Source organism: Suillus subalutaceus (genome assembly GCF_016647625.1).
Source record: "Suillus subalutaceus strain FC151 chromosome Unknown DFJ58scaffold_146, whole genome shotgun sequence".
In the NCBI taxonomy this organism is placed as follows: domain Eukaryota; kingdom Fungi; phylum Basidiomycota; class Agaricomycetes; order Boletales; family Suillaceae; genus Suillus; species Suillus subalutaceus.
Genome location: NW_024540395.1, coordinates 72,626 through 85,934, shown reverse-complemented (window position 1 = coordinate 85,934; position 13,309 = coordinate 72,626). Strand labels below are relative to the sequence as shown.

General features: G+C 47.6%; 4 protein-coding genes across 4 annotated transcripts; 2 read left to right on the top strand and 2 right to left on the bottom strand.

Moving 5' to 3' along the window:
* Nucleotides 1–39: 39 nt before the first annotated feature.
* On the top strand, nucleotides 40–899 carry DFJ58DRAFT_733367 (uncharacterized protein; the record flags this gene model as incomplete). The annotated part of the gene is made up of 4 exons (XM_041386290.1): nucleotides 40–58; nucleotides 110–270; nucleotides 329–446; nucleotides 493–899. The coding sequence occupies 4 exons, from the start codon at nucleotides 40–42 to the stop codon at nucleotides 897–899; spliced, it is 705 nt and encodes a 234-aa protein (XP_041238592.1).
* A 5,936-nt stretch (nucleotides 900–6,835) lies between these two features.
* DFJ58DRAFT_812407 (uncharacterized protein) lies at nucleotides 6,836–7,462 on the bottom strand. The gene is made up of 2 exons (XM_041391537.1): nucleotides 7,304–7,462; nucleotides 6,836–7,245 (listed from the first exon to the last, which is right to left on the bottom strand). Exons 1-2 carry the CDS (start codon nucleotides 7,394–7,396, stop codon nucleotides 6,961–6,963), a joined length of 378 nt encoding a protein of 125 aa, XP_041238591.1. The 5' UTR covers nucleotides 7,397–7,462; the 3' UTR covers nucleotides 6,836–6,960.
* Nucleotides 7,463–8,605: 1,143 nt separating this feature from the next.
* DFJ58DRAFT_812405 (uncharacterized protein) lies at nucleotides 8,606–10,823 on the top strand. The gene is made up of 4 exons (XM_041391536.1): nucleotides 8,606–9,136; nucleotides 9,187–9,237; nucleotides 9,275–9,477; nucleotides 9,532–10,823. The coding sequence occupies exons 1-4, from the start codon at nucleotides 8,661–8,663 to the stop codon at nucleotides 10,719–10,721; spliced, it is 1,920 nt and encodes a 639-aa protein (XP_041238590.1). The 5' UTR covers nucleotides 8,606–8,660; the 3' UTR covers nucleotides 10,722–10,823.
* Nucleotides 10,824–11,283: 460 nt separating this feature from the next.
* DFJ58DRAFT_689640 (uncharacterized protein) lies at nucleotides 11,284–12,341 on the bottom strand. The gene is made up of 3 exons (XM_041383370.1): nucleotides 11,910–12,341; nucleotides 11,488–11,851; nucleotides 11,284–11,436 (listed from the first exon to the last, which is right to left on the bottom strand). The coding sequence occupies exons 1-2, from the start codon at nucleotides 12,247–12,249 to the stop codon at nucleotides 11,505–11,507; spliced, it is 687 nt and encodes a 228-aa protein (XP_041238589.1). The 5' UTR covers nucleotides 12,250–12,341; the 3' UTR covers nucleotides 11,284–11,436; nucleotides 11,488–11,504.
* Between the last annotated feature and the right edge of the window lie 968 nt (nucleotides 12,342–13,309).

Sequence of the window (13,309 nt, the reverse complement as noted above, 5' to 3'; positions counted from 1 at the left end):
CATACGGACGGTTTTTTGAGCCACTGTATCTGGCCGGTCATGGTGCTGGAGAAACTAGGTAAGCTCGACTTATTCCCATCCATGACTTGATTTTAATTCGATTCAACAGAACAATTCGGCTACAAAACGAAGTCTGTCCAGTGGTGGAAGTTACTCGACGTTGCATATCAGAACAAGTTTCAATTCGAACTCTGGCCTGACGAAGTTCCCCCAGTTGGCCCAGACTTCAACTACCACACCCTCAGCGCACAACATCTGAAGTTACTCGTCGTGCCTTACATCAAGCGCAGGGCTTTGCAATATTATGACGCCGAACTGAAGACTGAAGCTGAGAGCTTACTCGAACTTCGGCGCAAGCAAGGACGGAGCGAAAAAAACTCTTGATGATATCATTGACGAGTTGGACGTCGCTGTGTCTGAGATTGATATTGTTCCTTGGCCCAAAGGTACTTATTGCCCTGTTCATTTTTATGTCTAACATTGTTGCTTCAGATCACATCGAGCAATGTGAAAAAGACGACCCTAACATGTTTGATATTCCTTTGGTCACCAGCGCTTCCAATATCGTGCTCCGGAAACTCGCGGACTCCGAGAAATTCAAGCACTCCATCCCCCAAGGGTTGCTTCAAAAATACAAGGAAGCAACATCAGTACGTGGTTCGAATGTCGGCGTTCCTTCGGGAGGAAGGCAGCTTGGAGATACTACTCGGGATCGCCAGTCTCAACAACAGACCTCCGCTGCTCGTGAATATTCGATTGTTCGTGAGAACCACTACACTGATGATGGTCTGCCCCGTCCAGAACGCCGCCCATCGGCATTTCAGCAACAGAAGTCTCGCAAGCGACCACATGCAGAGGATTATGGCAAGTCCATGAATTACTTGCAGATTCTCTTCTAATCGAGTGTCCAGCAGATGAACAACTTGAATCTGAGGCTGATAGCTTGAATGCATCAGACTCTTGCATCACGAAGAAGTCGAAGGTAAGCTGAAGACTGATATCTTCTACCATTATCTCATTCAAGTTAATTTTCAGGTCGTACGTCATCGTGATGGTGCGCCGCATGTTGAATTGCCACCTCCACACTTTGTCCCTGCTCATCCTCGACCTCGACTTCAATCTCGACCTCGCCCTTGCCCTTGCCCTTGCCCTTGCCTTCGTGCACCTACACCTGACTACGAACTGCGTCAACACTGGGATGATGAGGTACAGCAGGTGTCTCCGCATCATCTTCATTCCTATGGGCATAATGTTGCCCATCATCATCGCCATGATTTTCCGGCTGCAGGCCCTTCGAGAGTGGTTGCAAGGGCACGTGAGAGATCCGATTATGACAGGAACACTCCGGCTCCTGGGTATGATTCATATGATCGTGATTTCGTTTACCGTGACTAATGTTTCATATCACTCGAACTATTGCGTATGTACTTGTGTATGATAGCTTGAATGACTATGTGTTTTGTGGTCCCAAACTGTGGTGCACAATGGGCACTCGAAAGATAATGTCAGCATCGAGGAGTTTTCATATGTGTAAATCTAGGCCATCATGGCCATCCCACTCAATAAATTAAGAATAATGAACTATCCCACTTATATATATATTGGGTTGCTGGGTCATCCCAAGGATCAATTGATGGTGAGTGGGCTATCCCTGGTGGTATGTTGAAGCTATATATATATGCAGTGGGCCAGCCCAGTGTCTATGTAATATGCGGTGGGCCATCCCAGGGCTCATATTGGGCTGGCCCATACGTATGTAAGGAGTGATGGGCTATCCCTAGTGGAATGTTGAAGATATATATATATGCAGTGGGCCAGCCCAGTGTCTATGTAATATGCGGTGGGCCAGCCCAGGGCTCGTATTGGGCTGACCCGTACTACATATGAATACCGATGGGCTACCCCGCTGTGTATAAGGGCTTGTATTGGGCTGACCCGTGCATATGAAATTAGTGATGGGCTATCCCACTGTGTATAATAGACTGTCCCTTGAATATTGAACAAGTAAGAAGCTAACCCATATCACACCTATCAGGCAGTTGGGTAAGAAGGGATAGTGGAGTACTAACATAAAAGTCCTGCACTTGGATATTGTATGAGGTTAGGCAACAAGAACAGGAGGGCTTGGTGATCTGGTCCGTGGAACAGGAGTGGTGATGGGTTGAAGCCCAAGGGCATTTAACGTATCGGTAGTTGTGCGTTCAAGATAAAGAATGTAGTTTCCATAGAAAATGGCCATGATGATGAGGAGGATGAGGACAACTAATAACCAGTGATTGATGAAATCATAGGTCAGGAAATCGAAAGATCGTTGGTGAACCATGGAATGTGCTGCTAAACTAGTGTCAGATTTGCAAGAGCAAGTCACCACTGGGAATATTACAATAAAAAATGAGTTAGGTAAAGTAGAGAGGCTTAGGAGTAAGTACTGACCCAGATGAGCAACCTAGTGAAATAGTAAAGAAAGGAGAGAGAACAATTGAAGGCCTAATACTGGATGAGGATGTTGCAAAATAGAATGTAGAAGAAAGAGAGAAGAAAAACTGTACAGAACTTTTATGGAATGTGGAAAAATAGTGACAAACAAGTAATAACATTTGGACTGGGCCAGCCTGCATCATGCATATGAGAGAGCCGGGTCAGCCCAGTCACCATATAAACCAGTGGTGGGCTAGCCCGCATCATGCGTAGGAGAGAGCCGGGTCGGCCCAGTCACCATATAAACCAGCGGTGGGCTAGCCCACATCATGTGTAGGAGAGAGCCGGGTCGGCCCAGTCACCATATAAACCAGCGGTGGGCTAGCCCGCATCATGCATAGGAGAGAGCCGGGCCAGCCCAGTCACCATATAAAACAGTGGTGGGCTAGCCCGCATCATGCATAGGAGAGAGCTGGGTCAGCCCAGTCACCATATAAACCAGTGGTGGGCTAGCCCGCATCATGCATAGGAGAGTGCCGGGTCGGCTCAGTCACCATATAAAAACAGTGGTGGGCTAGCCCGCATCATGCATAGGAGAGAGCCGGGTCAGCCCAGTCACCATATAAAACAGCGGTGGGCTAGCCTGCATCATGCATAGGAGAGTGCCGGGTCGGCCCAGTCACCATATAAACCAGCGGTGGGCTAGCCCGCATCATGCATAGGAGAGAGCTGGGTCAGCCCAGTCACCATATAAAACAGCGGTGGGCTATCCCGCATTGACCAGTCACTGTCTTTTTCTTTCCGCTTTTATGCTTACATCCAAAGTAATATGTGATGACACTTACTCCAATAAAACCTGGAGTATTGTGGTGCAGAGTATGTTCCAATTGTGCAAATTAACCAGATGGAGTGTAAAATATGTCAGTATCTGGAGTGAGGGCACAGTCAAGAAGGATTTCTAGGTCAAGGACCTCACCCGACTTACATTCTTCCCTCATCTTCAAAGACAACCCCCCCATCTACCACAAATTTATTCCCGCCTCCTCCAGCTGCTTTGAATTTTGTAGGTCAAGGACCTCACCTGACTTACATTCTTTCCCTCATCTTCCAAGACAACCCCCCCGTCTACCACAAATTTATTCCCGCCTCCTCCAACTGCTTTGAATTTTGTAGGTCAAGAACCTTACCCAACTTACATTCTTCCCTCATCTTCAAAGACAACCCCCCCGTCTACCACAAATTTCTTCCTGCCTCCTCCAGCTGCTTTGAATTTTGTAGGTCAAGGACCTCACCCGACTTACATTCTTCCCTCATCTTCCAAGACAACCCCCCCCGTCTACCACAAATTTATTCCCACCTCCTCCAACTGCTTTGGATTTTGTAGGTCAAGAACCTTACCCAACTTACATTCTTCCACATCTTCAAAGACAAGCCGCCCCCCCCCCCCCCTCGCCACATATTTCTTTTCACTTCCTCCATTCGTAGGTCAAGGACCTTATGAAGACAAACATTATACTCTAAGTGTCTAAATGTGTGGGTAATTTTTCATGAGAAATGACCCCTGACACCCCCTGTGTATTCATATAATAAAGTATCTAGGATGACCCAGATGGGTCATGGGACAGATCAAATACATTGGCCCAGCAGGCCCAGGCTTCGTGGGGAAAGTGTTGAATTGGCCCGGGATATAACCTGCATTGGCTGGGAATACCGCCTAAGATCATGCCTCTTAGGTGAGATTGTAAGCCAGAATATATGTACCTAAGAGGTACTTTAACAGGGGTGACTGAAGTGTCCAGATCATCTCAGCTTGCCAGTTGATGCAAGTGTGGGTGGGCGGTTCGCTGAGTTCCAGTAGTGATACAACATGAAATAGATTTGCCTACATATACGTCGTCTTATATATACTTCGAAACACCATAACTTCAAATAGCACGACGGATCCTCGACCTAATATCTCCTCCCTGCAGAACACTCGGCAAGCATTTCCCTACACAGTACTGCTAGTTGGTACGTGAATACACTCCTGGAAGACAATCGAAGTCATGCTAGTTTCTGCGTCGGAGTCCGCCACGAGCTTAGCGTGATATTCTCGAACGCTAAGGATGAGGCGTGGTCCCAGCACAAACATTTGCACGCCATAGAAAATTTGAAGAGCACCATAGAGTATCTGACCTCCTATAGGTTGTGAATTCTATAGAAATGGTGAGCAGTGGTTACAAGCAGATGTCGGCGACGGGTCGGCGCACCAAGAGTTCTGGAGAGAGAACACTAAGCTGGAGGCAAGAGACACAAACAAAGCTAACACGTGCGGAATTTGAGCAGAAAAAAATAGCCACATTCGCATTACAAGCTCACCTCGCAAAATAAAGCACGTGATATTTTACCAGCACTCTGAAACAGTCCCCGATTGTCGATCCTGTCGATAGGCCGAGTCGTCGCAGGTCACGGAAGTGTTTTACAGCAATCCAGACTGAAAGACACAGTGCGAGGACCTCCCAAACAGTGCCGAGCATCCATACCATTGAGGCCAGAAGCTGGGTCTCCCCCTCAAATCTATAACCGTATATATCTATGCCAGAGAGTATCAATTCCTCTGGTGTTTGCCCAATGAGCTGTGTTCTTCAAGTCAACATATAAAACTTACCCGCTACAATATGCTTGAGTGTTATTGCAGTGATTACTCCGCAGGCGATATTAACAGCCAGGAAGATAATAACAAGGAAGATAAGCATCATTCTAGATCTCTGATACATGGCATGTAATCGAGCAATCATGATTACTTGCATCGTGTTTTGGTCGAGTCAACATTAGCGAGGTATCGCAGCTGGGTAACTCACCGCCCAACATGGCAGCCACGACCACATCTGTCACATCTATTACATAGTTCACGATATTGCCTGAAACACCCAATTAGCGATGACCCTCATACTAGGATCAAACGCTCCGACTCACGTCTATTGAGTCATTATGTTGAGCCACATTCAATGTTCCGAATCTCACTTACCCCTACAAATGAGCATATTCATTGGATGGGGATGAGATGGTTGCGGAATACTTACTGCATCAGTCAGCGAAACCAATGGCATATCTATTGTGTGCCGCCGGTCAGAAGAATAAAACACAGCGCATATGAGACGTACGAAAAGTGTTGATACTAATCATGAGAGTTGAGGTATTAGCACCGCGCCAATCCGTTGGCTGCCAAAACATACATAGAATATGGTATTCCAATATAGCGTATCTAGATCATATTGGAGTCAGCACAACTGCCAATCATGCCATAGTATAACATGAGGTACGAACAACCAAATACAGCACAGTCATGAGAGACCAGCGTTGCCTCTGTCACCAATTAATTGTGTTTCTTCTGATATGGGACTCTGTCACTCGCCCAGATCAGATCAATCTATGACACCATTCTTAGCGACTTGGTTGCTCCGGCAACAACATCGACCTACCTCTTGTCCGAGTGTCAGTACTGGAGATATCATAAGAATGTCAGCAGTTTCTGAACAATGTCCTGCTTACCCCAATCATATATCACCATGAAACTGGCAGCAACTGCGAAATTGCAAGTCAAGTTTAGATCGAGACACCACCACCTAATATGACGAACCCATGCAATAGCTCAAAATAACATTCTCATTGATCGTCGGCCACCAACTGGAATCATTTGAGACTACAGTCATATTCGAGGGATGGGTGAAGCGACTGGGGAATGATTGGGTGAATAACAATAGCGTTCGTGCTAGATATACCACCGTTCACCGCTTGCATCGCCAAAATCGGCATGGTGATGGATAGTGTTTCCTGCCTCAAGCTAAAGACCCTTGATCAATTGATTGGGTGAATTGCGGTGCAAAATGAGGCAAAAAAAGGAAGAGCTCGATTGAAAACCAGTATTACGCATTGGACTACTTAAACACCAGGAACGGATCGCCCTTGCCATTCAAGGGTATTTCGTCTGACGTATCGTACTAAGCGGGACCCTGTTGTTTGTTCCAGTAAATAGAAGTGGTAACAGGGAAAAAAATGGAATCTGGTCTGAAACCATGTAGTCATTGATAAGCATTGATTTGACACAGGTCTAGGCGTGATGTGATCGCAACAAGCGTGTTTGTCGGACGTTCATCATGCTCAGCAATTTCATAGGCAGGTTACGAAAGTTGCCGACTCAATGTAGGGATTGAGGACATGAAGTCTGTACAGCAGCTCAAGATCGAGTACCGTCTCTCCTCCAAGTGGCTGAGCTGCGCCCTTCGAACATTTCCAGCTAGTCTGGCGCAAAGCCAAGATGTGGTCAGTGGAGCTGAATCATCTTCGGGTCAGAAGCAAGACACTGGCCTGCAGTCAAATTCAAGGTAAGTTGCAGGTGCTAGCGCAGGTAAGTCATGTGGCCTCCACTTCTACGGGCCTAGTTGCACATCATAATTGAAGTACTTTGTGTCAAAAAAGATCAGGTGGAGTATTCACTAATGTACATCCTTCAGAATCCTTATTCCACCTTCACAGGGTGCCAACGATACAAATCCGAAGTAGTCACATGTGGAAACATGCAGATAGTATCACATCTTCAGGCGATGAAGTAAGCATTCTATCCTCCATCGTCGCATGAACATCCTCAGCCTGGACGATGCAATCAGCGTGTCCTAGAGAATCTGCTGTACGAACGTTCCTGCACCGATCTGCCTTGAGCGCTTGAAATCTCCAAATATTGACAGGCATTTTCCATGGGCTTCTGAGTCGACATCTTGTTGTTTGAGAACGGGAAGCTCGATTGCCTCGGTCATTGTCTCGGCTGCGGAGTTCACGTGTAGGTCCATCCTGTGTCGCAGGTCAGTGTCATCGAATGTTAAACACACGAAAGCTATGATATACTTACCTGCGCGGCACACCCAATCACAGCGATGAGCCAAGGATTTAGCATTGCTCTCAACGGTAATGAAGGAGAAACGGAAACGAGCATCGAGAGCATCGCAAAATAACTTGTCGAAGGGGTCGTAGAATATGCACGTATGAGAGATGACAAAGCAAAGATGTGATTGATGTTCAGAGAAGGTACATTGATGGTTGTTGGACGTGTTGTCGCTATAAGCACGAAATGGCCGCTGTGCTTTGCAAATAAACGGGTTGTGAACAACGAATCACAGCTCGATCGCCACACCGAATGGACAGTTAGGGGCGAGGAGATAGAATCTTAGCGATGGTGTAGCTAGGTAACTGGGAGACCTGGCAGGGCCAATTTCGCTGCGGTGGCAGGCACATTGAGGCTTGCTTGCTGAAATTGCATGTTGGTCGCTGGCAGTGTTCAGTTGTTTATGCTGATACTTAGTCCAAGAGAAACTTGAAGAACCGACCGTTTTGAAGCAGGAGGCTCAAGAGTCAAGAGTCAAGAGTCAAGACGCACACTGGACGCAAATATTGAAGCTTTAGATTCGTGTAAATTCAATCCAAGATACGTGGTGCCACGTTCGGTGTTTGCCGAGAGTCGAAAAATGTCAAAGCACTAGGTGCTCACTGCTAGCCGTGCTCTGTAATATTAGTTGCTATACCTGAAAGGCCGTTCCGGAACTAGTACTCACACCTGTGCCAGTCCTCTCTTGTTGCCTCACTCGCATCGATTAAGGAGGACGAGAATCTGAACTAGACACGCGCACGAAGCTCGACGGACAGGCGACTATCATGATACCATCGAAACTGGAAGGAACGACCATCTTCCATCTAAGTTATAGGAGGCTAGAGTGTTACTCCCGATACCTTTGACAGATCCTCTAGGCACGGCCTTCCTCGTGCTCAAGGACATTCTACCATTAAGTCTACTGCAGCTGCCAATTCTACGATCATTAGCAGTTATTCGTTCTTCGTGCTCAGACAGATGATTACTGAGGAATTGTTGATACATGCAATCCCCAGATTATCAGCTGTCTGCAGCTCAGACACGCTACTTCTGCTTTCCTTGGTCTATGGGATCTGCATCGCGCCCTATCTGAACAGCCCAGATGATTACTGTAAGGCTTCCCAAATGGGCTATCTAGGTGCACTTGCGCGTCACGCCAAGAGCGGCAGTAGACATTTCGAATCACATCATCTGGCATCTTCACTGGCTGGAGCTACCGCTCCAACGCGTCATTGAAATGGTTGCGCCATAGGCTGCGTCAGCGATGTAGTGAGCATCAGGCTTACAATACTCCCCCGCAATTTAGACTAAATCGTTATCACCCCATTCTTGTCCCCTAACCATGACACAATTGCTGCAACGGTCATCAGATCCGTTACCTGCTTTACGGGGCTGGCATCCAGGAGAACAAGCCGTTCAGGCAATCATCCACCTCCCTGAGTGCGTTGAAATCACAGCAATTGTGGATAGGTTGCCCGAGCAACATCGCATTTTCCACACAAGCCGACTACATTTCTTGCCAGTCACTACTCTGGACCAGCAAGGGAGACCGTGGGCATCTATTCTTTACTCAAATGATGGGATGCCAGGTTTTATCTCATCCCCTACGGATGCTTTGCTAACGATCAAAGCGCGTCTATGGCCTGGAGATCCAATTATTCAAAACTGCTCCCAGCTTCATGATGGAAAACCACTTTTTTCTGGGATCGGGCTCGAGGTTTCGACCAGGAGGAGGAACAAATTCTCTGGCTATATATCCAATGTTGCATTGAGAGATTTGGACGTCGATCTTACTGTCATAGTTACTCAAGCCCTGGGGTGAGCTGCCGCGGTTTCTTTGTGCTGTGACTCTGTCTCACAAACTGTAGATTGTGTCCGAAATACATCAATATCAGGTCGATTATGCCATTCCACGGGGCGTCGCCGCGCCTCATCTATGAGCGGTTTGGCCTAGAGGGATGGGGAGCGCCTGCCTGATGATGTCATCGCATTCATTCATGCAGCTGATACAGCTTTCTTGTCCACGTCCTACGTGGCCGCCCAGGAGGATGAAAACATTTATCCTTCTCGAGTTGGCGTCAATCATAGAGGGGGTCGTCCTGGATTCGTTCGAGTTAGACCTTCCGATGGGAAGACTCTCGTGCTCCCAAATTATGCCGGTGAGAAGAACGATACACCGCAGGGCGAGTCTAGTATTTATATATAATACACAGGGAATCGCATGATGAACTCACTGGGCGATATACACATCACGCCAGTTGCTGGAATCGTTTTCCCCTCGTTTTCCACTGGATCAATCTTGTATCTTACCGGGAAAGCTGAGACCCTGTATGGCGCATCTGCGCGAGCAGTGATGCCAAATATGAATATCATCTCCACCATCTACGTCACTGGATTTTCCTTTGTCGAAAACGCCATTCCGTTGAGGGAGACAGGGCCAGCGGAACGTAGCCCCTACAGCCCACCTGTCTGCTACTTAACGGAAGAAAAGCCACCATCTGTATCATTCGCGGACATTACACTTAGCCTCATAAAGACGCGAGTGCATGATGACACTCTCATCACCCTCACTTTCGAGTCATCACGACCTGTGGATATCCATCCAGGCCAAAACTGCGTGCTAGAGTTGACGGAGTTCCTGCGCAAACGCTCACACGAGCTGTTAGACTGGGAGGAAGATGAGAGCACAGTTAACGACGACTGTGTCCGTACTTGGACGGTCTCCAAGCTTCCAACTTCAGATACACCTTGCATCCTCTCTATCACAATGAGAGCGATCAAAGGCGGTCTTATCACTCCAATTTTATATCAGCTTGCTAGGAGTGTTGATCCGCAGCTGACTGGAGCACACATTGATGTCGCAGACCTGAAAGTCTGCGCTCCACTGCGAGGTGTCGGAGGCGATCTTCCTGTCCCGGAGCCTTTATTAGCATGCGACGGTGGGCGACAGTTGCTGTGGATTGCTGGTGGGATTGGCCTCACGCCTTTCCTAAGCTTGACTCGTCATGTTACAAACCTCGCTGCCCGGGGATTCGGAGTCTGGGACGTGACGCTCGTCCTTTCAACGCGGGAGCCGGAAGTTATGCTCAGCTTGATTCAAGAAGCGTTTGTGAACATGTCATCCAGCAAAGTGGACGACCTCCAGTCGCCTCCTGACCTTGCATTCTCCATTCATGTCTACTCCCCAAGGTTCCAGTTATCTGAGTCTTTTCCGCCGTTCGTCTCCCTAATCCCGCATGAAGGCCGCCTTGACGACAGTGGAGCTCTTTTTGGCAGTGTAGCCGCAAAGTTTCGGGAGCCGCATATATGCGGTCCGTTGCCTTTCGTTAGCAATGCTATGAAGTCACTCCAAGCTGCTGGAGTGGATCCAGAGTGCGTAAAGCGAGAGAGATTCACGTATTGATAAAGAGGCTGAGCAGATCAAGCTGTATAACAGGACGGTAGTTACCTTTCAGTGGGGCCAAGAAATATAGGGGGTCTTGTTTATGAATTAGCATTTTCAGAACGACAGACTAGAACGAATATGGCGTAAACTGCGGTGCGGGGTACAGCACGAGGGAAGCCGCAAAGATTCGTAGGGGGCATGGGAAATTTGTGACATCAAATACTGTATGAAATTGATCCATAGACCACTCGAGCCGGTGTTCCAGAGCTTGCGTGGAACTGCCTATGGCATTCGAGTAACACTGATCAACTGGAATGAAATGGTTTCCCCAGTGGTCAGACACTGCTCGCCACGATCAACAGCAAGCACGCACGAAGACACAGGAAGTCGCCGCTCTGGGCCGGCTCTGCGACAGAAACTGTTCGACTGAATTAGACCGATCAACACGTACAATCCTATTCAAGTGCGAGGGATCGTGAGATGGATAATATTAGAATGCAGCAACGGTGCAGCGTCGCCCATTGCGAAAGCACGCGCCCATAATATTTTAATAGTTGAAAATGAACTTACTTCTCATACATGAAGCAGTAGTGGGAGGGGGCCAGCAACGTTCTCAAGATTTACAACATGTCAACTGAAAATTGCTTGGATAGTCCTACAAATCATGCTTAGATCGAATGTTAATTTCTCCAGTTAATACGGACTCGAGCTCAATTCACAAGAAATTCCTGCACCGTTTCCGAGTCAGCGGGACGAATGATTGCGAACGAAAGTTAAACCATACCTGCTCGAGTTGAGTGATTAGAGGGATCTTGCACCAACACTCAAGGTACCCGGAGTGGTGGCCTTAACTGCCTCCAACTTATTCATTTCTTCCATCCAATTCAGCATTCTTGGAGAAAGCAATTCGCCCTCCGGGATTGCTTTAAGGTCTGCAAGCAGGGGGAACAAAAAGAAGTCCGCCCAGCTCAGTTTGCTTCCGAACACATAGCCCTCGTCTGCCATTAGTTCTTCAATCTTACCAAGCAATCTCCTAAGATGCTCTACAGCTGGTTTGATTTGTTCGCGAATCTCTGAATCTGTAAGTTGGCCTGCGTCGGTGGCAGCCACACGGGGTTTCACGACCCCTTTCTCAACAGCAGGGAGACCTGAAGCATGAAATTAATATCATAGGTTCGATGTGTCTGACTGAAATTTCAAGTTTACCATGTGCTCCGGCAAGACTCACAAACTCCCACATCTGTTCCTCGATGATGGCCTTCCCGTCACCCGGGGAAATATGCAAGCTGGGTTCTGGTGCAACCTTGTCAATGTAGCGCGCGATGGCCGCGCTCTCGTGCAACTTCAGATTGACTGTCTTGCCATCAATTTCGTGGATGATCAGGGTGGGCAGAAACCCAAATGGATGGTTGTCATATGCTGTGTCCGAGTGTGGAGCACAACTAACTTGAGTGAAGGGTATCCTCTTGTAAGTCAATCCGAGAGTGATAGATCGAGTGAAGGTGCTGAATGGCATCCCGATGATAGTGTAGATAGGTGGGGTCATGGTTGATGTTCAAGTGATCGATGGCACTACTCAGCTGACTTTAATCACTCCAGTCAATAACGGCTAGTTACTTAGTGTCCACTGGCAGAAGCTCGAATCGGAGTCTCGAACATGACAGTAAGTCCGATGACGGTGAGATGGAGCTCAAGATATTATCCCCTACGTAGGGGTCTATTCCTGAGTGGCGATTTTCGTGACTTACCGTAAATCACGTGACCAACCATTACTTGCCACATCATGCAAGTGTGGGTGGGTGGTTCACTGAGTTCCAGTAGTGATACAACAAGAAATGTATTTGCTCACATATACCTCGTCTTAGAGATACTTCGGAACACCGTAACTTCATAGCACGACAGATCCTTAACCAATCTTCTCCCTACAGAGCACTCAGCAAACATTTCCCTATACAGTACTACTAGTTGGTACATGTACACGCTCCTGGAAGACAATCGAATTCATGCTATTTTCTGCGTCGGAGTCAGCCACGATATTTGCGTGAAATTCTCGAACGCTAAGAATGAGGCGTGGTCCCAGCACAAACATTTGCACGACCAATAAGATTTGAAGAGTACCTTCGGCTATCTGAATTCCCACAAAATTTGAATTCTACAGACATAATGAGCAGTGGTTACAAGAGGATGTCAGCGACAGGTCGGCGCACCGAGAGCTCTGGGGTGAGATAAACAAGCTGGATGCAAGAGACACCAGCAAAGCTAGCACGTGCGGAACTTGAGCAGGAAAGATAACCACATTCACATTACACGCTCACCTTGCAAAATAAAGCACGTGAGATTGTATCAGCACTCTGAAACAGTCTCTGACGGTTGATCCTGTCAATGGGCCAAGTCGTCGTAGGTCACGGAAGTGTTTCATAGCAATCCAGACAGAAAGACACAATGCGAGGACCTCCCAAACAGTGTTGAGCATCAAAGCCATTGAGTTCAGAAGCTGGACGTCCCCCTCAAATCCGTAATTGCACATATATGCGCCAGATAGTATAAGTTCCTCTGGTGTTTGTCCAATGAGCTGTGTTCTTCAAGTCAACAAGTAAAGCTTACCC

What these genes read in the sequence shown, in the direction of transcription:
- DFJ58DRAFT_812405 (XM_041391536.1), top strand. Translation starts at nt 8,661, where the DNA reads ATGACACAATTGCTGCAACGGTCATCAGATCCGTTACCTGCTTTACGG. An exon ending in ATTATGCCATTCCACGGGGC is followed by an intron (nt 9,238 to 9,274) that starts GTCGCCGCGCCT and finishes TTTGGCCTAGAG; the next exon opens with GGATGGGGAGCGCCTGCCTG. An exon ending in CGTGCTCCCAAATTATGCCG is followed by an intron (nt 9,478 to 9,531) that starts GTGAGAAGAACG and finishes TATAATACACAG; the next exon opens with GGAATCGCATGATGAACTCA.
- DFJ58DRAFT_812407 (XM_041391537.1), bottom strand. Translation starts at nt 7,396, where the DNA reads ATGCTCTCGATGCTCGTTTCCGTTTCTCCTTCATTACCGTTGAGAGCA. An exon ending in TGATTGGGTGTGCCGCGCAG is followed by an intron (nt 7,246 to 7,303) that starts GTAAGTATATCA and finishes CCTGCGACACAG; the next exon opens with GATGGACCTACACGTGAACT.
- DFJ58DRAFT_689640 (XM_041383370.1), bottom strand. Translation starts at nt 12,249, where the DNA reads ATGACCCCACCTATCTACACTATCATCGGGATGCCATTCAGCACCTTC. An exon ending in GAGTCTTGCCGGAGCACATG is followed by an intron (nt 11,852 to 11,909) that starts GTAAACTTGAAA and finishes TTCATGCTTCAG; the next exon opens with GTCTCCCTGCTGTTGAGAAA.